The sequence below is a fragment of the Corticium candelabrum genome, chromosome 16 (assembly GCF_963422355.1).
Source record: "Corticium candelabrum chromosome 16, ooCorCand1.1, whole genome shotgun sequence".
Lineage (NCBI taxonomy): Eukaryota > Metazoa > Porifera > Homoscleromorpha > Homosclerophorida > Plakinidae > Corticium > Corticium candelabrum.
This window is the reverse complement of record NC_085100.1, coordinates 5,501,115-5,525,167: the sequence shown is the minus strand read 5'-3', so window position 1 is coordinate 5,525,167 and position 24,053 is coordinate 5,501,115. Positions and strand designations below refer to the sequence as shown.

Below are 24,053 nucleotides of genomic sequence, written 5' to 3'. Positions count from 1 at the left end.
GGTCTCATTGCTCTCGGGAACTAGGCGGTTCCTCGATTGCTCAAGCACTTTCTCAATGTTGTCTTTGTGTTCCGGGTAGTCTCCCCAGTCAAAAGTATCGTACATGTCTAGAGCATCATGTCCGATAATGTTCAGTAAGGATGCTACTCTTACCTCGGGTGTTTCGATGGAGACCTTGGCGGCTTGCTCGGATATCTTCCAGTCCCGCTCGAAACGGCGCCAATTCTCACCGCGGTGCGCGCGATCCTCCACATTGAGTGGGGCAGGCGGTTTCGCTGTCAGAGCGAGGATGGCATATCCTTCGCGTTGTGCTGAGCCTGGTACGTCTGGCTGTCTTGCGATTGCTTCCGGACTCGTGGCCATGTCGTCGAACGAAAAAAGGCGGCAAACTTGTTGAGTGTGTTTCTCGGGCTAGACAGGCGTTGTCGAATATCCCACTCACTCTGACACCATGTGACGTGTTGCTAGTTTATTGCTTACAACACTAGCAGCTGTAACACAACTGCACAAGACTACGCGCTAACAACTGTGTCCGGTCTTGGAACTGGTAGGACACAACTACTAGTATGACGTCACGCTAGTGATGTCAAGCTATCTCGTTACAGCAGGGAGCGCAGCAGACATGTCTTCGCCTAAATTGACAGTGATGTCCGTAAGACTATTGCAACGGCGTCGTAGTTTTGTGCCAGTGAGCCATGCATAGCAATAATGCGTTGATTGTGATCGCTTCTGTTTGCTGGTATTCTGTTGACAAATAAGCGCACAAAGCAAAATTTGTTGGTGGAATTGCGCTTCTTCTTGATCTTTCCTGAGCAGGCAGCGTTGTTTGGCTAGCTGTTGCATCTTGCACCACAGTAGCTAGAGGTTGCTGCTTTCGAATGAACCGCTCACTGTTGACTTTATTTGTGTATTCTTGGTAACACTTCGATAGTAGAAACCTCTAGGTGAATCAGTTTGTGTTACGGCACAATTTGAGAAGAACGCATGAATTTGTCTCCTCGGATGGTGGCTACCTCGTGCAAGCGAATCCAACTCTGCTGAGAAACTGCTACCAACTTTGTGTCTAGACCACTCAGAACTTTCCCGCTGGAATGACAAATGCATTTGCTCCAACTAGATGTGGTACTTTTGCGGCTGGAGGATTCAAACTTGACGAAACCGCATATAATTTCTCTGCAGATGACCACTGTCTGCTTGACCACTCAAATCGACTTCCATTACCACAAAATTATGGTACTGATAGATAGTTATCTAGAAACACAGAGACGGTGCTCGGCACACAAATTGATTCAAAGACAGTTGTGTTCAACTATTTCTAGTAGTGTATTTCAAAGACAACAATAGATACAAACTAGATCGAATACAAGGTAAACAAATTTCGCTCTACGCGGAAATTTATTAACGAATAAACAAAGTCTGCAGCTAGAGTAATTTTAGCTACCCACTGATCGATCTCGAACTGACACTTTAGATGACTCAACAGCGATGAACGTATTACATGAACTTCCAAGACGTGAACCAACGTGAGCTTTCAGTAAGTCATCGGTCAAGAAACCGGTTGGTACATGTAAGTACACGCCGAAGAGAAAGATCAAAGTAAGTCGTCTCCTAGCATCCGGTTTCTAGATATTCTTGCGCCTGGTAAAGACTAATGCAAAGCAAGTGTCAAGCAAACAAATTCACACAATATGATACAGTGGCGAAGCCGTAGAAATGCTGATTTGCCTGCTCTTTGTCTGTGTATGAGCGTGGGCTTGTGTCCCGACCGTCTTTACAAAAATATCTTCGTTTGCAATCGTCGCAATACCCGGTAGTTCACGACCGCAAACATCGATTCTTGGCTTGTATACCTAGAGAACACAGCTAATCTACAAAGAAAATGACGTCCACGGGGGGTCAAAGCAAAAGTTGTTTCTGAAGCAGCTAGCCAGATCAGCTCCTAGATACTAGGAGATCTCATGGCATTTACAAATGCTAGTTGTACGTTTGCGTTTTGCAAATTCACGATATCTTTTTCATGTTACTAGTAAACCCTACGTTGCTAGACTACATCGCTTTTTGTTAGCTAGGTACACTGTACTTTCGAAATCATTTATCGTTTTGAGTTTGTGCGCTTTGCGCACTCTCTGGTCTGGAAGTTCGAGGCTAGTTCTAGCTGAACTTGCGCATGCGCAGCACGCAGGAAAGTTCTGGAATGTTCGTGTTGCTCTCACATCTTTGCAGTGTTTTCTAGAATATGTTCTTACCAATAGTGTAGTACAGTATAAAATGCCAAAATGCGTCTTGTTGGTTAGTTGTCAAGTTGTATTTTGCTACGTACAGGCAAGAACCTACAATTTATAGCCTAGAGACGATATGGAGCTTATTGGCTACAGAAATCCATGGTTTGGACTGACATCAAGACAATCTTCTCAGTCTCATCAAGGCTGGAGCCCATTCGGCTTTCTGGGACAACAGTTCCCACAGTCGTCTAGTTGTGACAGCTGGGATTGGTCTGATGATGACTGTCAACAGTATTGCGGATGCTCTGAATGCTCTCTAGATCTGAGACGACAAATGCAGAGATATCGTCCAAAGCTACAAGGAAACAAGTGTCGACCTCGAGATCACAACTGTTTTTCGCAAAGTTCGGCTTGGGATAACAATGGGGACAAATCCAGACAATTTGGTGGTTCTTTACCTGTTGCAATCAACGCCACTGGCAGTCAAAGTCAGTCCAAGCCTAAGCAGCTGCTCACTTCAACAGATATTGATTTGAAACAAGCTGCAGCTGGCATATCACCAAATGATACACAAATGGTAAAAGAATGGAGAGCAACATGTTCAAACGCAAATCAAGTGGATTGTCAGTTAAACGTCAATGATAAGGAGCACAACTGTTCCTGCGTTGCAGATAGAGCTGCAACGGAGGATGCAAGAGTAGATGAAGGTTCATCAACTTCTTCTGCAGATGAAGTGGCAACAGACAGCTCTGTTCAGGATTCAACTTTGAAGACAGACAAGGGCACGTCTTCTAGGATGTTGTCAGAGAGAGACACCACTGCTGAGAATTCTAGAGGCCAGGTGGATGACATACAAGATGAGGGCAATCAAATGGAGATCAGCCAAATAAGCAAAAGAGATATGCACACTACCAGTGAAATAGGATTGACAGCTGCTGAGCAGTCTGAAACTCAAGTAGGTAGTCTGCTAAACAAGTGCAAACAAACTGTTGCCAGAGACTTACAGAGATGTACTTCAAGTGATCAAGTTGTGTCTGGTGCTAATCTGGTTAACTGTGAAAAGGAAGATAGTCAAGAAGATTTGCTGGAAGTACTACAGGAAACAGCAGAAATGGAGACTGAGAAGTGTTCTTCAGACATAGAAGATGTCTTTGATAAACTCCAGGAGATCATGTCAATAGTTGGTGATGTTGGCAAACACAGGGCTACCATTGCAACCTTGTCAGGCAGCAGAAAGGACAGGAACTATTTAGTTGTTGAAGACTGTCTTGTGAAAGCCTTACTTGCTTTGGATCACATCGAGAGTGGAAATCATCAAGAAGTTAGGTTTGCAAGGAAAGCTGCTGTCAAATACATTCAGAAAATGCTAGAAGACATTGAGTGCTAGTTGATTGCTGTAGACTTTATTCTGCTTGTATCTTCAATTAATTTATTGTTAGATCGTGGATATAATATATTCATTTTGAAGACTAAACAGCTAAAATGTCTGGCATGGTGTGTGAGTTGCAGTAGACACTAGTGTTTGCATCTAATGGTCTCATGTTTGCATCATATGTTTACTGTACATACCGTCATTTGAGGATGACCAACCTGTAGCCAGCAAAGCATTGTGAACGGACTCTCAATCATTTGATAGCAGAACAAGTCTACTACAACCACTCAGTAGCAGATAAATCAAGCACTAATTCTCAGTAATAAAAAAAAGAACAAGTTTGTGAAATATCATATAGCCATGACCTAATCCTACTGTCTAGCAAGACAACAAACATAAAGACAAAAATGCATAATATCTCTCCATATACAAAGTTCAGCACCTCAAAAAGGTAGCGCGGTGCAAAAACTGCCCACACCATTAGATGTCGTCGCAAAAATGTAGCCATTATAGCAGCTCCTATCAGCTGTACAAACAATCACAAACAGTTCAGTTGCATTACCAAACAATATACTGTACCCACAGTATTATTTAACATAGGGATTCACAAACAACACAACATTGTACCAAATTGATAATAGTCTAATTATTGTAATATGATTCTGACACAACTTATGTCTATGTTAATTCCTTCCTCAATGACTAGCGTGTGCAACAACCATCAGCACGAGTTGTCTAACTTGCTGTGATGAGTTACAAGGCAAAATATCTCTTTGAAACATGCAAATATCCACAACAAAATACTGCATGCTAGATTTCAATTACAAACAAGAAACATTTACAACGTACAAGTTAGCTGTTTGATGCATTCCTACTTCAGACTGTGCCAAATATGTTACACTTCAATACTTCTCAATTCATTATTTCAAAATTGCAATGCCAAATAATAAGGATTACACAACAGGTATTGTAATGTAAAACCATAAACAGTTCCACATGCAATTGTCTGTACTTTGTAACACACATGTACATGCAAACCTGTTTGAGCTGCACTCAGAAATCAGCCAGCCAAAAAACCATTCCTACTAAGAAAAGTAAAATCAACTAAATTTCCGACTAACATCTCATTATACTCCCTGCACTGTTGGTCAAGAAAAGAAAACTTAATGTGGATTTTATGTGCAAACACTCTTTATTTCAAGCTCCTTACTAGTCAATCCAAGTAAAAGGAAAAACGATCCTGTTTACAACAATATAATGATAAAGAAAGTCATTATACTACTTTTAAAGTAGCACCAAAAATAGCCTTACCCACCTTGAAAGTATGGCATAGCATGTACTGCAAAATGAGACGAAAAAATGCTATTTGAAGATGCTCACTGTTGACAGTGATTCTAGGAGGACCACTCAATGATTTTTGACAAGATTTGCCCTTCTCCTTATCAGCAAACTTTTCCGACAATAATTTTCCTGATTTGACAAACAACAGTAGTGGCAGTCCAAAAACACAAAGAGTTTGTGATGTAAACGTATTCAGCATCACCAGTAAAGCTGATAATGACAAAGACAAAAATCCCACAGCAATTCCTCGAAAACCAACAAATGCTGCATTGAAATGAATGTCTGAAAAAATGGGCTGGTGACCAGTAGAATAAAAGAAATGATAGCTCAATGTCATCCACAACACTATTTCACACCACCTCACTCCTACACACAATGGATGAGCAATTTCTATTACGGGATGAAAATTTGATATTCCAGTACCAACTACATTTAGATTACAAGTATGCAATTCAACACAAATCATAATATTAATATTTCAAAGCAGCCAAATTAATATAAATGAAGCGTAATGTATTCAATATATCATACCACATATCTAAATAATATAATATAATCAAATCAACTAAACAGATGCTGCAACTTATAAACCAAAATCACTAAATGAATATAAATTCTAAAGCCCTAATGTAAACAATTTTCTGTTTGACATAGTGCAAATCTTGTTAAGATAAATTTCACTTTCCTGGCTATTATAAAAAATAGCAATAAAATTCAAATTGAACTGCAATGTTCCAGCCAAAAGACATTCAGGTACCATATCAACGTGCCAAAAACAACACAACTACTTAGAAGTTCAAAGTTCACTACATATTATACATCCAGCATATGAAGCAGTTCAACGTGCAGATATGAACACTACAACAAGAATAAAAACCAAATAGCTTACTTACCTTTTTCTTTCTGCCTCCCAAGACTTGCAAAGATCACAACAAAAACAATAGTGAACATAACTTGCAATGCAAAGAGCAGCATGGCTGGAGCAAGTCCATCACCTTGAAGAAGAGTCAGGATCAACCAGACCGTCACCCACAGCAATAGAGCTGGTGATACATAGAGACTTTCCCAACCACTCAGTTCCATAACTGTAGACTTGCTAAAAATCATTACATCAAGCATTACGTACAAACCCTTAAAACGTTACCTAAATCCTACAAGCTCTCTCTGTAATACCATATTTCCGCGAATAGTGTCCGTGCTCAAATTGTGCCCCATGCTCAAAAGATGCCCCAGGTGACCCTACAATAAAACGCTTGATTACTAATGGCCCACTGGGGCAGTATTCAAACCCAGTTGTACCCATGCGTGTTTATCAATGTGTATTTTGTAGGAGTCCATTGCTGCACATGTACTGATATTTGAACATACCACCAAAGAAGGTAGCACTTTCATTGGCAGATACCCTAGACAGGATACATAAGGCCGTAATATTAGGTTAGGGTAGTTTGTTTGTGTTGTTTGTGTAGCGTGATGGTATGCAAACAAACAATGCAACAGTCTCAGTGCTTGCAAAATAATAATGCCCCGTGCTCGAATTGCACCCCATGCTCAAATTGCACCCCATGCTCAAATTATGCCCATGTTTCAGAACTATGAAAAATAATACCCAATGGGGCACACTTAGCGGAAATACGATAATATTAAACTACTATGAGTTCTACCAATTGATATACACACTAATACAGTGACACCAGAAAATATATAGTTCAGCCATAAGTCAACAAACACATTGGCTGGTGTCAAAGCAGTAGGCTCCTCTGAACAACAATTCCCAACTTCCACTTTGCAAGTGAAATAATACCTTGCGCTAAAAAGAACTATAACCTAAAACAATGTTTATGTACCTACCACTCCAAACAAACAAAAACTGCATGAGGTAGCATACACAATCCTCTCACAGTAATAAGCAGTACACAAGCACAAAAAAAGAGCAATACTTTCTTGCTTCTAGCCAAACAGATAGACACTTGAAATTACTTTTAATGACATGTTGGTCACTTTTTGGTAATACATGACGTAAGCACACATACAAACCTTTGTTTAATACACTAGGATTTAATTTAAACCATTACAACAGTTTCCTAAATTCAACTACATAACTTGAATCTGATATCAATAGCTTATAACGTGACCATTAATATTGATAATTAACAGTTTTGTAGCAGAAATACCAATTACATTCTTAGATTATAATAATCATACTACACAATAATTAAACCAAGAAGTCTCACACCTTTGTGGTCGAAGGTGAGGAAGAAATCCACAAATACGTGCTTTTGCGGCTACTGGTCGTAATAGCACAACAACAACAATGACAATAGCAATCACATATACAATTCGTGGCATTATTACATGTTGCCAGTCCGGAAGCTGATCTAATGATTCTGCTGGAAGAGCCATTAATGCCCAATAAATCCAAATGCATACAACAATTGCAGGAAGACCGCAAGACGCACTCAAGTGAAAGGGGCTAAAATTCTCAAGCTGTCCTTGTCTCTTAAGTAGAAACCATACTGTAGCAGGAACCAGAGCTACACAAATGCATGAAATGGCATATCGAGCAGTTTTCATAGAACCAATAAGATGTTCAGCTGCTGATAATGACAATAAAAATGACGAAGGTTTGCATCCAATTTTCAGCTCAACACAACCCTGAAAGTGCGTTGCTGTCTGAGAGCAAATTGCTGCTATTACAATGGCCAAACTGAACACACTGGCACTATGAAAGTACAAAGATTTTCTTCCAATATTTGCATTGCTTCCTACACTTTGAAACTTTGCCAATTGTGATGCTTTAGCAACTAAACACACAACATAAAGAGAAACTAGAAAGAAACTAATGCAGCTGTCCTCATACAACACATAGCTGTTTGATAGCAAGCCAAAGCACTGAATAAACACAATAACAGTTGCAAATAAGTCATCAATGTCAGGAAACTGATCTCGTAATAGCTTCCTGTCACTCGATGCAGCAAATTTCATGAGCACAGACCTGCATTCAAACCAGAGATATGCAATCACTGAGCCAAGAGATGAGCCAAAACAGCAAAACATCAAAAGACTATCAGACGATTTTGACGATGCAAGATAGTGGAGAGGAATGCCAAAAATCGATCCAAATACTGCCCCACACATTATGTATATCCAGATTCTGTTGTAGTATTGTAATTGAATGGTTGAATTAGAGCGAACTTGAAACACCAAAACAAGCACAGGAAGCAATGAGATCACGAGCATAAAGATGCCAAGCCACATTAAAACCAAATCAAACTTTGCCCAAACTGATCTACACATTGCCTGCACTTGCTGAAAATACTTTAAATACAAAGTTTGCAGTTGCTCAAAATCTACAGAGCCTGTGTTGGACATAAACAACCAAAAATCTTTCTTGATCAGATGAAACTCGATGTCCAATTGATAGAATTCTTGTGATGGTAGATCCCCCGATACCTTGTTGTATGTATCCAAATACTGACTCAGCTGACAAGCATTTAAATGCATGGCTCTTAATAGGGTATGATTTGGATTTTTACCATAGAAGAAGAGTTCTGGAATAACATGACCAAGATTGGAAAACGGAATAGGTAGGCCAAGTAGCAGAGAGACAGTAGGAACTAGGTCAGTCTGACTAACAGATCTCAATCCCTAAACAGCAAACTGCAATAATCCTGTTGAAGTTGACAGATCACATCCATGCACAACAAACAGGCATGTGCGCGCATGCGTGCGCGCACACACACACACACACACACACACACACACTACATACATATACACACACACACTACATACATATACACACACAACCAACATATTAACAAGGCTACCGACAATCTGACTACCTCATCAAGTTTTCCTCAAAACCTCATGACTATTAAACAATTGGAATACAGAACAGACAATGGTGTGTACCATAGATTCAGGATACAATCTTTGCTGCTTGGAATACATAAACAACAAAGCATTGGTTTCTTGTACACTTTCTCCACCATGGTCGCCAGATGGTGTCATGCCATGATCTCCCATGACAACCAGTAACGTTGAGTTATCCAATGTGTCAACAACATTTCTAATAACATTATCCATTTGAGAAAGCTTTGCTGCCATTTCTGGATGATTTGGACCAAATCTAGCAACAACACATAAATTGGATATATTTCATTCAATGACCTGTTTACACTGTATCCACTACAAATACATATTATTGACTAGAATTCTAAAACTTTTCTCTGAAAAAAGAACTAGATGTAGGGACAGGAACAAGGTCTATAGATAATATGAACCAAAGCCAGACATCATTAGTGAATCCTTCCAGCCCACCACTAAATGTAAAATTCTAGTTTGGTAAGTGTTTAGGAGTGCAAAAGCGCAACCTAGGGCGTGTCTCAATTAGGGCCTGTAAGTTTAAGCATGTTTAAGATTTAGCACATTTTTCATTAGCACTAATTGAACAGCTTTCGTTAAACATGATTCAGAGGTGTAGTTTATATACTCAAGTGGTCTAGAGGTTTAGCGGTCATGTAATGGTATACCATGGTATCATAACACACGTTGCACGAATATGGATCCTAATTTTTAGTGCCTACGCAGTTGAATATGCAATGGCAGTTGAAATAGAACTTGGTATAGTAGTCAAAGCCAAAGATTGTCACATACGGGATATGCGTTGCAAATGTTGGGTTCCCACATAAATTGTTATGTGTAAGTAATTACTTGTCATTTTTGCTCCTGTGTGCAGTGTAGATCGCAAACAATTTCAGACTAGACTTGACAACGGAAAACATGATCCAATTACACAGTTCCAGTGATAAACTCTTTCATAAACGTTTGGCCTATTCGATTGGTGCTTCGTCCATTGTCTTTGGTTGCCATGGACAAGCAATAGCAAATACTGCTCCGTGATTGGCCCAAACTGCGCAATTAGCGTTGATGGCGATCGTTGGATCAAATCTCCTTAAAAAGAAAAACAAATTTTTAACATTCCTTTTGATTTCTTTAGAATTCCGGTAATTCTAAAGCGTTTTCTCAAGTTTCACAGCTGTACACAACGTCCAAAGAGAGATGTCCGTAGAGGAGAAGAAGGAAGAAGAACAAAATTGGCACATGGACCTCCAAGGCTAGCAACTGTTTTCTCTGTTGTTAGATGATTAGTGACCAAAACAAAATATGATATAGTACACAACGTGCAAACAATTCATTTCATTGATTTTGAGAAATTTTAGTCTTTATTTACTATGTTTTCTAAGCTCGCAAAAAGATGACCACGCCCCACAATGCTCCATAACCAAGGCAATCCCTATCTCGCCGGAAGAATGATGGCGGAGAGGGTCTGGCTATGCGAGACTACCTACATACAGGGTACTACCGTACCCTGTGATATAACTGATAACTCATTATAGCTAATTCACAAAACTGTTATTTTTACATTACTATATGCCTTTCCATGATTGGCAGCCCGGCAAGTGGGGTCTTTACCCCCATCTGAGTGCCCACTGGCCCACCAGGTGAGCCTAGCACGGTACACGTTTCTGTGCAGTCCACATGGCGATCAATGACTAGCCAATTTAATATAGACTGCAAGCATTATGATGACCACAAACTCAGGACAGTATGCCTAGTGGATTAATGACCACCAAGAAAGCGCTGAACGCCATCATCAATGGACCGTTCGCCAGACCACAGAAACTCCCCAACGACTAAAATGAGTCATAGTCTTATGGACAAAGCCAGAGAAACATGACAATAAAGACAAATATGTTTCATAAGTTACTGTCGTCACTGGGGTCTAGACCCCCAAATCATGGAGTGGTAGCCATTATCGCTAACCACCATCAACTAACACGTGAAACCACTACGTAAATTTACTTCTACAATATTATATTTTGTATCTTTGAGTCGGTCACTTACTTCATTAATCAGCTGAGTTATAAAAATTTACAATATTTGACAGATGGCAATGACCACACCCTCCAATAGTTGCACTGCTAATGATTATGCAATGAAGAAAGCTTCTGGACGGGGCTGAAGCCGTCAGTTTGGATGTGTTAAGATCAAAAATTTGCAAGCACGCACACGCATAAATGTGCATATGCAAAAGACAAGTGTTTTCTCGTGTTTGTTTTCTTCAAAAGTACGTCTATACAAAAATCGAACATGCTAATAGCCTATCTCATGAAAAATAAAATGTTGTGAGTGTGGTCCTTCTTGCTTAATTTTTGTGATTTTAGACTTCAAATCTATTAAGTTGTCGGTCATATCTAGGTGGTAGTGCAATCATGAGATGACTTTGGTTTGCCTGACTATTATGCTCTTCAAACCCAACTTTGGCAGACTTGTTAGGTTACTACATTAGAATTAACATACGAAAATGTAACCTTTCTTGCAAAAAAATTATTAACTCTACAGAAACCAGAATGAACATGTGTATATGCAAGCTATATGCGTTCTGATCGGTGAAGCTGCAGGCACTTGATATGGGGTTGTCTACAGAGTGATTAAATAAACTTATTTAATCAGCTATACTCTATTTCGGAAGCACTCAGGAATGGTCCATTGGTGAAACTACAAATATTGAAAAGTGGTCTGATTGAAACCGGACCAAACAGACCGATGGCTACGTCCCTGCTGAAACACTATACACAAGCAGCTGTAAAAACTAACCTGTGGCCAACGTGATCAACTCCTTCAAAGTGAGCCACTAGAATGCTCCAATCAGGCTTCTTCAATTCTGAGAAGAGATTTTTCAATATGCCATTATCCACAGTGTGCAAATCCTTCACATCAAATGGATTATATCCAAACTCTCTAGTGAAATGATGTGGATATAAGCTGAGCCACGTGTCATCTCCCAGCATTACTAAGCCAAATCCATTATCTCGGGCTGATGTGACCCAGTTATCTTCAGCTAGAGCGTTGCTGGCAAAGTTGTCTCCAGCGTCAATGAAAGTCGGCAATGAGCCAGTTGTTAGACCTTTTATACGCTGCATAGTCGTAGTTGGCGGATCAGCAATAAAGCGAAATATATGAGCATCATTCTTTTCAGGAGGAGACACCAAGAGCTCGTGAATGATCGGTAGTTTGTTCCTATAATGAGGTGTATCTGAAATTGACAGCAGAGGATCGAACAGACCAAAGTCCACTCTCAGTGCGTCGATGACAATAATAACAAGTTTATTATATCTTCTTTCCATCCAGCAACGAGTTCTGTTACTAGCGCTGTTGGTAATCCTGGCGTCCGTCACGTCGATCGCGACCCACTCATCAGAGCAACGACTCGAATTGAAAACGACAGTTCGTCTGAGAAGGAAGCCTTTAGTAAACAAAAAAATTGACAGACAATGTAAAAGAAACACCCAGCCTAGTAGGAACAAAAGAACTGCACAATTCCGATTCCCTTTCGCTCTCATGTCAGCAATCTAGTAACATCCTGGCATTTGCTTGAGTGCCAGGGCATCTCCCGGATAACCAAATTCTTTCAAGTTATTCAAAGAGGAGGTGCTTTTGCCGGAATTGCTCCAGCGCGAGAATGCGCGTGCCCATTGTGACTGGTCATTTCCGGTACGAAAACTGCCCCCACACAACTTTCTCACACTCACCGTGGCTGGGAGAACATCTTGAAGACTAGTGTTATGGGTTAGGGTTAGTTGGTTAGGGCTAGGGCTAGTGTCAGCCAAAGTGTTAGCACACTTCGACCCACAGCAAGAGTCCATCCTAGAACCTGTGATGCTTCGTCTTACGGTTTTAGGTGCTGTATTGGCTCAGAGAGGGAAGGACGGAAAAAGAGCCAGTAGCATTTGCATCGAGAACATTGACGAATACGAAGAGGAATTACGCACAGGTGGAAAGAGAAATAGGCATTGGCAGTAGTTTTGGTCTACAAAGATTTCACCAATATCCGTTTGGTACAGTAGAGAGTTTGTGCTAGTCTCAGACCCTAAACCACTGGCAGGATTGTTGGGGTAAATGCGCCTCTTCCGCCAATGGCATTAGCGAGAATCATCCATGGGCCATGATCCTATCGGGTGACAGTTATAAGTTGTGATACAAACCAGGCCGGGACATGCCTGCTGCAGTCGATTACCCTTACAACTACTATCGAGTACTGAGGAAGAACAACCAGAGACAATTCAATTTTAAAGCAACTGGAATCGTCATCACTAGTGGCAAAAAAACCGATACTGTCTAGGGTACAATATTATGTCAATCATGGTTGGCCCACTAGACCACTAATCGAAGCGTTGACTCCCTACTGGCGAAGAGCAAGTGAATTATCTGTAGGAGAGGGATGCGTATTATGGGGTACAGGGGTGATTGTACCACCACAAGGGCAACGAGTTTTGGAGAAGTTACATGCTGGTTATCCTGGGGTGGCACGGATGAAAGGCTTAGCCAGAACAACAGTCTGGTGGCCTAGACTGGCTGGGACATCGAACGCAATGTCCAAAGTTGTTCTAGTTGTCAAGAAAGTTGAAACAAGGAACGCGCGCACCACCAAAAGCTCTATTGCATCCCTGGTCTTGGCACCATCAACCGTGAATGAGGGTGCACGTGGACTACACTGGATTCTTGCTAGGAAAAATGCTTCTTGTACTAATTGACACACACTCGAAGTGGATTGAAGTAGAACCTGCAGAATTTGCTACGACGAAAACTACGGTTGAGGAGTTAATTAAGTTAAGAAAAATTTTCTCAACTCATGGAATTCCTGAAAACTTGTATCAGACAATGGTCAGTATGCACCAGTCAAGAGTTTACCGATTTTGTAAAATCGAATGGAATCGACCACACTAAAACAGCACCGTATCACCCGTCAGTAATGGGCTGGCGGAAAGAGCAGTACAAGTATTGAAGAAAGGACTGTCCTTAGCAAAACAAGGAACATTGACATATCGCTTGACACAAGTGTTGTTCATCTACTGGATTACACCGCATTCCACAATAGGAATATCGCCTGCGGAATTATTAATGGGTCGCAAATTGCTGTCACGTTTACATTTGTTACACCCCAACTTCGAGCAAACAGTACATAAAAAACAGTGGCAACAGAAACAGTTCTACAAGGGTAACAGGAATAGTATGATGGATTTTAACAATGGGGTGAGCGTCTACGCTCCCACAATTACAACAGCGGTCGTACTTGGGTAGCTGGTGTAGTTCAGTTCAAAACACCCCCCCCTGTCATACACTATCAAACTGGAATACGACATTTGGATCAGATTCAAATCCACAAGATAGAGTTACAAACAACTAGAACAGGACGCGATGGTACCATCGCCGGAGATTAGCACAGAACCAGAAAAATTATATAGAAACACACGTGGAACCAACTGAAGCATCAAATGCATAGGTGCCAACAAAGGAGCGACTCCAATCCGCGTTCCAGCAGCAGAAGAAAGGCACCAGACAGACTGAATTTGTAGTAGATTAGACTATTATGTTGTACTGCATGCCTCGATCTTAATTATTAATATCAGTCACATAGTCGGGAGAAGTATTATATACATCCGGGAACTTGGATTGTGTTACATTTAGTCATTGACCTGCATTCTGACTAGCCATTCATTCTCGAAATAGATCAACTTGAATTAATTAACAGCAAGACCAGCTGAGTGCGTGCTAAGAGCGCTGTTACTTGTGACAGTTGAAAGTCTTAGTGAATTTCTGAAGTCATGCATTACTTGACAGCCAATGAGTTTACCAGAATTCTTCGGTCAGGATGTGCGTCAGCAGTCTTTTTTCTATTAACATGATAAGAAACCCGAAAATTGACATAGCAACACCATCGTTCTCACGAAGTCCAAAGTCACACAAAGCTAGTGATTAATTAATTAGAAGTTTTCATATTTTGCGCTTCTTCCAGAGCCTCCGCAGCAGAAGAGATAAGTAATGCCATCCTGTGGAATAGATGTATATTCGGATGATGCATGATTATAAACGCAGAACAGAAACAATACGATGATAGCAATGCTAGCAAACCTTGATGTAGCTGGGTAGTGCGCACCAGAACGCACTGTTGGGTATTATCTCCGTACCAGACGCTTTCTTGAAAACAACCTGATAGGCAATGCCTACCATAAAATAGAAACCAATCACAGTGAAGAAACTGCAAGTAAAGAATATTAAAAATTAGACAAAGATTTGTCATATTGTAAGGCATTGTACATACATGATCAAAAGAATGCTGCCAGCACTGAGACCGCCTGATCCTGGTTTATAACCGCCAGGGCAAGCGTATACACTTTGCAAAGCGAATATCTAACGGCCAACCGTATGTTAGTAAATGATAACTTTAGTAGAAATACACTTCAAATCACATATGACATGTTGTTCTTATCCGGCAAAAATATCAATTTGCTGTCTTCCGGCTTGTCATTTTTTTGGCACTGAAGAATAACAGTTGCATTTCTATAAGAAAGAAATGCTTACACAACTGTACATGTTTATTTAACTTTAACAAAAAACATGTCCGCGAATGCTACAATATTACGGGCACTGACAGGGAATGATAACTATATGGTAGCGCTTTCTTGCTATACAAGACGTGCACCAATTGACGTAGACCATATACTTACCATAGATTAGCTACATCAATCCAATGCGGATTGGCGTTGTGGTAACGAGTCTAGTTAACGTCATTCTGGTGCCATACAGTTTGTTCTAATTCACTATTACCTGTTGCCTGTTCCATCGGTATATATAATCCGGTCGAACTTGAACTCTGCAGACTTTTGGGTTCCAAGACTAACGAAGATGTCATCAGTACCAGTAGTTTCTTCACAAATCTGACCGAAATGACACCTAAGTTAATAGTGCGCGAGCGCGAGCAACCGTTAACATTCAAGCATGCATAGAGGGAAGTCATACCGCCACATCCTTCTCCACAGTACACTCGCTGTTTGTACCTCCTACTTCAAAAGCCTTGCATGGATTCCAATAGAAAGTATGATCCAAGTTCTTGATCGTAAACCTAAGCGTCAAACATTTTTGATGCCTATGCGACGGCTAGAAAATATAGCAAAACTATATTAGTAGAAGCATAGCTTACCTCGCAGTTGTGCTTGCAAGAGGACTCAAATCAATGAGTTGGTGATCGTCGGCTCTCCTGCAGCTACAAGAAGTGACCTTCTCGCATTTTGGTTCAGGAGGGTGATCTGTTATAGGCTTGGTAGGTTTCGTCGTCGGTACAGTTGCTGATGGTGTTGGCGTAGGAGTGATGATCGACGCTGCAGGGAGACTAACAGTCGATGGTCCTTTGTTCTGACTCGGAGATATGCTTGACGTCATGGCAAGATGGGATGTGACGACAGCTGAAATTGGTTTGCTTTCTGGAGATGCACTTACACGAATCGTTAGCAATGATGTCATATCCGCCGCGTTGAGAGCGGGATAGGAATCTGCCCGGACAAGCGCATGGCTAGAGACGGTCCAAAGTAGAAGAAAACAATACGACACAACGCGGCCAAGCATTTTCACGTGACTCGATGAAGAGATGGCTCGAGCACGTGCTAGTCGTAAACATCAATGACAACTAAATCAGTTCTAATTTGGTGCACATGGCAAACTAGCATGCCTGCAATACGTTTGCTTGTATTTTTGTATTCACATTAATTTTGTCTAATTACGTAGCTAGCTAGACTCATGTAATTACGTCCGCTTGCTCTCTGGGATACTATTTGGATCGCACTCCACAAATCTAGGAAATGAGCTCTATACCGGTACTCTAGTCTTTAATCCTGTCATTATAGATAGATGCACCCGTCTAGAGCTGCATTGTCAAGGTGTCCATTGAATCAATCACGCCAACCTCTATTTTTAGTGTGGATCGTCTTCTTCTTTTTCTCCGAGGCTAAACAACGCTCTCAGGACCTGAAACCTCGCTTTACCAAATCTCACCGTTCCATGCATTGATCGTGACGAGGTTTCGCGAATGTCTCCAGCCCTATGCATCTTTCCTTCTGCAAAACAGGAATCTTTCTGATAACTAGGATCGAATACGTGCTAGAATAGCCGAGATCCGGTCATTCTCTGTGTGAGTCATGCTAGAAGCAGCTCTATTCAATTTCTACCTTCAAACGAACACGATGTTGCAGTTGCGTCCACTAGTCCATGGCAATCAAGCTTCTAGACAACACAGTCAGTACGCGTGACCACGTGACTTGGCATTCTACATATTACGAATATCACTAAAACTTTTCTTCTAGTACACCGACAGTTTCCCATTCGCTGCTTCCCACTCTTCTACAATAAGACAAACATTCGTCAACTTGTTAATGTTTCCACGCTGCCGTTGACGAGAATCAGCAGCGCAAAGTACACGTGGCCAAGCACGACAGACGCCATTTTCTGCATACAAAGTCTCACAGTGAACTCGATGCGACGTTCACATTTTACTCCCTTCGAAGTCGAAGCGATTCCCAAGCGAGTTTACTGTGAGTGTTCGTCATACATACACGCCATACATACATACATACATACATTTTTTTCTGTTTTATTTCGAAGTTGTTACAACTCCTGATAAAAATGATACAAATATTCACACAACACGTTTACCAATGAAGCCAAGACTTAAAGTAGTACACTACTAATTTCCAGCGTGCCCCCTGCAACCCGTGCCCCCTGCAACCCGTGCCCCCTGCAACCCGTGCCAGAGGGGTCCAAAAATCATGGAAATCTTGCAGTACCCTCCGCCCACAAGTCCAATCCAGTCTAATGTTTTGTTTAATTAAGTTTCCACTTAAAGCAGGCCATAATGGCTCGCGGTGGCAGTTTTCTCCTTTGTGTCCAGAATGTTGTTATGAGAATTACAAAATATTTTTGCACTTTTCCCTTGTGGAGCAGTAGATTGAGGATATGACTGTTGTGATTCACAAAAGTCATAATGTCGCTGGTTTCCAGCAAAGTCAAAGCGCTGCATGAAACGGTTTTCCATATGATGCACGTGCCAAAAGCATGTTCCATTGTGTCTTCCTGTGCATGACAAGCTAGACAAGTTGACGAAATATCAAGTGCCCACCTGTAGAGATTTGCTTGAGTTGGAAGCACTCTATGAAGTAGTCTCCAAAGAATGTCTTTGTTGACAGTGGCAAGAAAACAGTTTTGATGTAATTTCCACAGAATTTGCCATTTTTAAATAAAAGTTTATTAGGGAAATTGTCTTCCCAAGCTTTTTCCCCGATTGGTGTTTCTACGTATGCCGACACTAATCTGTGATACACCGTACGAGTGACTGCATCCTTCAGTGGTATTAGTTGGTCCAAACCATTAAAGAGACAGAGATCATTGACCCAGTGTGCTTGTTTGTTTACAAGCTGACCTTCTCGCAGTGGAAGCTGGTTCCAGTGTTCTGGAATCGCCTTCACAACTTCTGTGTATAATTTTGCTGCTTAGTCTTTGGGTTGGGAGGTAGTCTGCAGTAAACATCTCCAACTGTGCTGTAGTGGCATTTTGCCAAAGAAGGAGTGTACAAAGGCAAACCTTGATCGTTAGTAATGAGAGGATTACCCCACAAATGCTCAGAGCAACAGTCATCGTAGGTTATCGGTGGAACTGGTTGGCGTCCGCCAGTGTGGCGTTGCCACAAGCGTAACAGTTGTCTAAAGAAAGGTGATACTTTTGCTATGTTCCTAGGGTCGTATTTCCATCCAGAGGCTGCAAAAATTGCCAATCCCATATTGTACTGACCACTTGCTACATTCCGATCTTCTTTCGCTAAACATTTCCATGCTGCTCTGTTTGCTAGTTCGAGAAGGCGTCTGAGAGTTTGTAGGTGTATCGCCGCTATTCTAGAGGGTAGGTGTGGCATATTCAAGCCTCCGCATTTTATTCCCGATATACATACTGATCGTCTAACTGCTGGGGAGCCTCCTCTTCAGAGAAAACTCCATATAGTGTCTTCTACTTCACCACGTGTGGTTTCGGGCATAGTGAAAGAATGTGCCGGATAGTAATTTTTGTCAGAGCGTGCAAGTTGAGGACCTTTGCTCTGCCAAATATTGATAGGTCCCGTCTGGTCCACTTCTGAAGATAATTTTGTAATTTCTGGATTGCGACCGACCAGTTTTTCCTCACTGAATCGTAGTAAGACGGACAGTAGAACAGACCTATAATCTTTAGTTTAGTAGTTTGCCATTTGATTTCTAATGGACTGTCCGTTCTGTTAGCGCATTGCCCAAGCCATAGTCCAACAGATTTAAGCCTATTGAGCTTGGCCCCGCTAGCTTCTTCATAAAGTGACAACTGTTTGTCTAATTCACCAAAGGATACGTCATCGCAGACAAACGATGTCATATCGTCCGCATAGCAAGTTAACTGTATCGTCTCACGATCCGCATCACTAAAGGTTGGAATTCCTCGTATAGAAGGGTTTCGTCGAATAGCAGCCGCCAGAGGTTCCAAACTCAGGACATATAACATTGGAGATAGAGGACACCCTCGACAAACTCCTCTTCCCAGCTTAATACGACTAGTCAACCGTCCAATAACAATAATGTGGCTACCAATATCGTCATACAGGAGTTTTATCCAACTACAAAAAGCTTCGCCAAAACCGAAGATCAATAAACTTTTTGCAAGGTATTTCCAACGGACACAATCGAAAGCCTTCATTTGGTCTAGAGATAGTATTGCTGCGTCTTGGCTTGTCTTCTCGCAAAAATGAATGACATCTCGCACAGAGACACAATTGTCATGTATACTCCTCCCGAGTATAGTACAGTTTGGTCTGGATGAATGACCCGTCCCAGTACCTTTTTCAGTCTGTGTGCCAAAAATTTTGCTATTAGTTTATAATCAACGTTGAGAAGACTGATTGGTCGCCAGTTGGTCAACTTGCTGATGTCTCCTTGCTTTGAAATGAGTCTGATTACTTTCGTCTGGACGCGTAGATTTCAGTGACGACATCAAAAAAGTCCTGCGACAGTAAAGACCAGAAAGACCGATAAAATTCTGTAGTCAGACCGTCTAGACCTGGAGATTTGTTTGTTGTCATCTCCTTGAGAGCAGCAGTGAGTTCCTCGATCTGTAATGAACAGTCACAATTTTCTCTGTTTGATGGCGATAGTTGACAGTCGATTGCTGAGACCGTGTGTTCACAGGCTTTGTTGCTAATTGCCTTCTCTTGGTATAGATTACTGTAGTAATCATGTACAACATGTAGAATGTTGTGTTGGTCAGAAACTTCTGCTCCATCATGTGTTAGATGAGAAATGTAGGTTTTCTCTCCATAAATTTTCTCGGAAGTCGCAAAGAACTTCGATGTCTCTTCTGAATCCACCCATTGAGCTCTACTGCGTATTTGAGCACCTCTTATGTTCTCTCTTTCATATTGTCGTATGCGTTCTCTAAATAAATCTATTTTGGATATGGCAGACGTGGTATCTAATTGTAATTCTTCCTGGGCACGTTGCATGGATTATTCATGTCTTGTCTTATTTTTGAGAATCTGCCGCTGACGTCTTTTGCCATACTGTTGAGAAAGATCTTTAATTTTTGCTTTGCCAGCATCCCACCACTCACTCAAGGAAGAAAATCGTTCTTTCTAGTATTTCCAGTGAGACCAGAAGGTCACTAGCTATGCGTCGTCTGAATGATTTTTCTGTCAAAAGTGTTGAATTGAACTTCCAATATCCACGACCATATGATTTCCCCATTTGTACGTTGATTCTCATTGACACTCCAAAATGATCACTAAATGCAGAGCTAAGTACAGAAGTACTTTTAACATATGTCTGTGGAGTTGATGAAACCAAGAACATATCTAGACGTGCAGCAGTTCTGGCATGAGCTCTCGTCCAGGTGTATCCCGGGGTATCAGAATGTTGTTTCCTATAAATATGTTTTAGATTGAGTTTTGCAACGACGTCCTGTAAAGCTTTCGTGTCACTTGATCTCTGATTTAGCCGAGCTTTCGATTTCCGATCTTTGCTTGAATTAATGACACAGTTGAAGTCTCCGCAAATAATACAGTTCCTTTCTGAAGTCATCAGCCCACTGACCTTCTTAAAGAAATCTCTACGGTTAGTTCGAATGGTTGAAGCATATATGGTCAACAGATCAAATTCTGTCTTACTACGTATAAGTGAGTCTGAGCGAAAGGTACCTGCCATCTGTGTCTGTGGCTAGGCATCAACATCCCAGCTGAGGTTGTTGTTTATAATTACAGAGATACTACAAGAATGATTGCTGCCATATACATGAAAAATGGTGTGCTGTAAAAATTCTAATTGCCAATTACTATTGTTTGGCATGGTATATGTCTCCTGCAAACACAAAATATCTATCTGTTGTCTTGACATCCATTCTGCGATTCGCATTCTTTTAATGGGATTGGTCATTCCTTGAACATTTTGTGTGACGATATTTAACTCTGTCATTGTGATTTATGATTTGAATCAGAAGAACAAGAAAGAAAACAAAAATCAACACAAAATAGTTATCATAAACTCAACTTGATTGGGTGTCTCCAGTCACCACACTCTCAGAGATCTGCTCGTTCACTGTAGTTTCAGTCATTTGTCGTGACTCACTGTGCTGCTCATTTGTTCTTCCATTTGTTGTTGTTGTTGTTGTTGTAGTTTTTTCCTCTTTTTCTTCTGTCTTTGTTTCTTTGGAGATTCTAGTGCTGTCCAGAGGTTTGTCTGTTCAGTTGGACTTCTGCCTCTCTTCCTTGTGCTGATATCATCTCCACTCCGATGTTGTATTCCTTCATCTACTGTTGATACGTCTTGTTCATTATCCGTGTTACGTGCTGATTCTGTGATATCAGAGTAAATAGCGTCATCCGCCCATGACCGACCATCTGTGGTCCAGGTGCTGTCATCTTTTGCTAGTGAGTTGTCAGAAAGATGTGGATTGACAGATGTTGAAGATTGGTAGTGATTCCTGAATCAATGTTGGCATTGTTTGGACAAGTACGATACATGTGCCCGTCGAAACGTAGGTGGATGAGGACAATTTTTGATGTGATGGGCAGAGGAATCACACCTGTAACATTTAGTAGGTTGTCCAGCATATCGCACATAGAATCTTATAAGGTATCTTCCCACTTGGTAAGATGTTGGAAATGTACCTTCTGGGTTTACAGCTGTCAACACTCGCACACCCGTTTCAATGGAAGGTGCAAATGAGTAACATCTTCTGTGCACCTTAATAACCTGTCCATATCTACTGAGTACACTTTTGATAGTGGAATCCGGTATTTGTAGGAAAGTTTACACGTTACCAATGCTGGTGAATTGTTTGGTTGAGTCCTGGATAGTGAGGTACATTGATAGCGCTTCACACTTCACATTTCACACTTCACACTTCACATTTCATACTTGCTGGACAGAACCTGACACTCCGGAAAGTGAGGCAATTGTATGTTAGTTCCTTGCCCAAGGGAATTTATGTATGTGGCCCTTCCGCACTCAAACTCTGACCCAAAGGTCCCGATTGTTGCCAATCTTCAACTGCACACTCTAACCAATTGAGCCACATACATACATTTTTTTTGTACCTACGTACTGACATATAAGAGCTCCTAAGGCTCAGGCTCGATACTGCAATGACTATGCTACAATGCTACAATGCTACAATGCTATGATGCTACAATGCTGACACTCCGGAGAGTGAGGCAATTGTATGTCAGTTCCTTGCCCAAGGGAATTTATGTATGTGGCTCTCCCGCACTTACACTCTGACCCAAAGGTCCCGGATGTTGTCAATCTCTAACTGCACACTCTAACCAATTGAGCCACATACATACATACATACATTCTTTTTGTTTGCACATACGTACATACAAGAGCTCTTAATTAATTAATTAATTAGACGATGGTTCGTTTCAACCTAAGTAAGAGTGTACAGAATGTAGGTACAACAGTAGGATTTCGGTAAACGCTCTTCATGATTAGTTACCTCTCTAGAATGTGAGACTACACAGTCGCCTTAGCTGGCGTGGCAGCAAGGTCCCGGATTGCTCGCTCTATTGTACACATACAGTTGTAAAGTACAGTATCTTTCTCTAATCCGGGAAGGTGAACATCTTATCCGGGAGTAAATTTGTTTCAAAATGGCCGCCTACGTACGTAATGCTAGTGTATTTATCAAACGCGTTTCCGTCGTACGTCAAGGCTTTTTGATGCATCTACGACCGGCCATTGGTATTCATCGCCATTGCCTACTACAGTGGTGTTAGTTTTGCCATGTTACGTTCTTGTGTAGCCACTTCTCAACGGCAGGCGCACGGTCCTAGAATTATACGCCCTGTTATCAAGGGTGAGACTGAGCAAGAGTTTGATGACCGTTTTGAAGACTGGTTTAACAGTGACGAATTAGACGACTGGGAGTTGCGACAAGGTCTCAACGTTATTTACGGTCATGATTTGGTTCCCGAGTCTCGTGTTGTTGCTGCAATGCTACGTGCTGCTCGTCGACTCAATGATGTGGCCATGTCTATTCGTATTTTGGAAGCGGTGAATGAGAAGGGAGCTAACAATAAGGAGATTTATGATTATATCATTCAGAGTGTGAGGCCGACTCTGGATGAGTTGGGAATCAGCACACCTGAAGAACTGGGGCTGGACAAAGTTCAGGAGTTGTCTCAGCACACAGTCAACGTACTCGGGCATAATACAGCTTCACCGGCGGCTGCTTTGCGCTAACTGGAGATGTAAAGACTCTGCTCTAGACAATGGTAGTTACATGTGTTGGTGGTTGTTTCATCTGTAAGTGTGATGGACAGTATTGTATTACCTCTAACTCTACCTATTGTTCATAGCTGCAATGTACACGTAGTGTATCTCTTTGTGCTCAATCAGTTGTCTCCGTTGAAGCTTAGTTAATGAGTAGATGAGTAGGAATGTTTCAGTCACTGTTTCATAATTTAGAAAGCACTATGGGCAGCAGTGGCGTAATTTAGTGAAATCAATCAGAGGTCAAGTGTACCTTTACTAAGCTGGGAAAGAGAACATGTTGTAGTGGGAGCATCATAGTAACAGTAGCATGCTGGAGTAACATTTCAAGGTTTTAAGGCATCTTTTTGTATTTCTTGAACAGAACTATGTCACCTATTTATGCGGAGGCAGGCGTTGTGTCGATTGGCATGTTACAGACAGACATCCAGACAGACGGAAGCGTGG

At 41.3% G+C, this 24,053-nt stretch overlaps 5 protein-coding genes across 6 annotated transcripts; 2 read left to right on the top strand and 3 right to left on the bottom strand.

The window, feature by feature from the left end:
- The first annotated feature begins 2,193 nt into the window (after window positions 1-2,193).
- Window positions 2,194-3,696, top strand: LOC134191928 (uncharacterized). Its single transcript, XM_062660576.1, has one exon. It carries the CDS (start codon window positions 2,356-2,358, stop codon window positions 3,607-3,609), a length of 1,254 nt encoding a protein of 417 aa, XP_062516560.1. The 5' UTR covers window positions 2,194-2,355; the 3' UTR covers window positions 3,610-3,696.
- Window positions 3,697-3,827: 131 nt separating this feature from the next.
- LOC134191927 (GPI ethanolamine phosphate transferase 3-like) lies at window positions 3,828-12,353 on the bottom strand. Of its 2 annotated transcripts, none has more exons than XM_062660574.1 (6): window positions 11,596-12,353; window positions 8,848-9,064; window positions 7,169-8,580; window positions 5,829-6,031; window positions 4,910-5,301; window positions 3,828-4,120 (listed from the first exon to the last, which is right to left on the bottom strand). In XM_062660574.1, the coding sequence occupies exons 1-6, from the start codon at window positions 12,339-12,341 to the stop codon at window positions 3,911-3,913; spliced, it is 3,180 nt and encodes a 1,059-aa protein (XP_062516558.1). In that variant the 5' UTR covers window positions 12,342-12,353; the 3' UTR covers window positions 3,828-3,910. The 2 variants fall into 2 exon arrangements, with proteins under 2 accessions (XP_062516558.1, XP_062516559.1); XM_062660575.1 differs by lacking the exon at window positions 3,828-4,120 and having other exon boundaries at window positions 5,162-5,301; window positions 5,829-5,851; window positions 5,931-6,031.
- Window positions 12,354-14,650: 2,297 nt separating this feature from the next.
- On the bottom strand, window positions 14,651-16,437 carry LOC134192144 (uncharacterized). The gene is made up of 7 exons (XM_062660839.1): window positions 15,980-16,437; window positions 15,799-15,901; window positions 15,607-15,716; window positions 15,249-15,339; window positions 15,101-15,189; window positions 14,911-15,037; window positions 14,651-14,828 (listed from the first exon to the last, which is right to left on the bottom strand). Exons 1-7 carry the CDS (start codon window positions 16,399-16,401, stop codon window positions 14,763-14,765), a joined length of 1,008 nt encoding a protein of 335 aa, XP_062516823.1. The 5' UTR covers window positions 16,402-16,437; the 3' UTR covers window positions 14,651-14,762.
- Window positions 16,438-17,467: 1,030 nt separating this feature from the next.
- Window positions 17,468-19,700, bottom strand: LOC134192145 (uncharacterized). The gene has a single exon (XM_062660840.1). The coding sequence runs from the start codon at window positions 19,537-19,539 to the stop codon at window positions 18,829-18,831; it is 711 nt and encodes a 236-aa protein (XP_062516824.1). The 5' UTR covers window positions 19,540-19,700; the 3' UTR covers window positions 17,468-18,828.
- Window positions 19,701-22,951: 3,251 nt separating this feature from the next.
- On the top strand, window positions 22,952-23,781 carry LOC134192001 (cytochrome c oxidase subunit 5A, mitochondrial-like). The gene is made up of 2 exons (XM_062660668.1): window positions 22,952-23,075; window positions 23,137-23,781. The coding sequence occupies exons 1-2, from the start codon at window positions 22,985-22,987 to the stop codon at window positions 23,574-23,576; spliced, it is 531 nt and encodes a 176-aa protein (XP_062516652.1). The 5' UTR covers window positions 22,952-22,984; the 3' UTR covers window positions 23,577-23,781.
- Window positions 23,782-24,053: the final 272 nt, after the last annotated feature.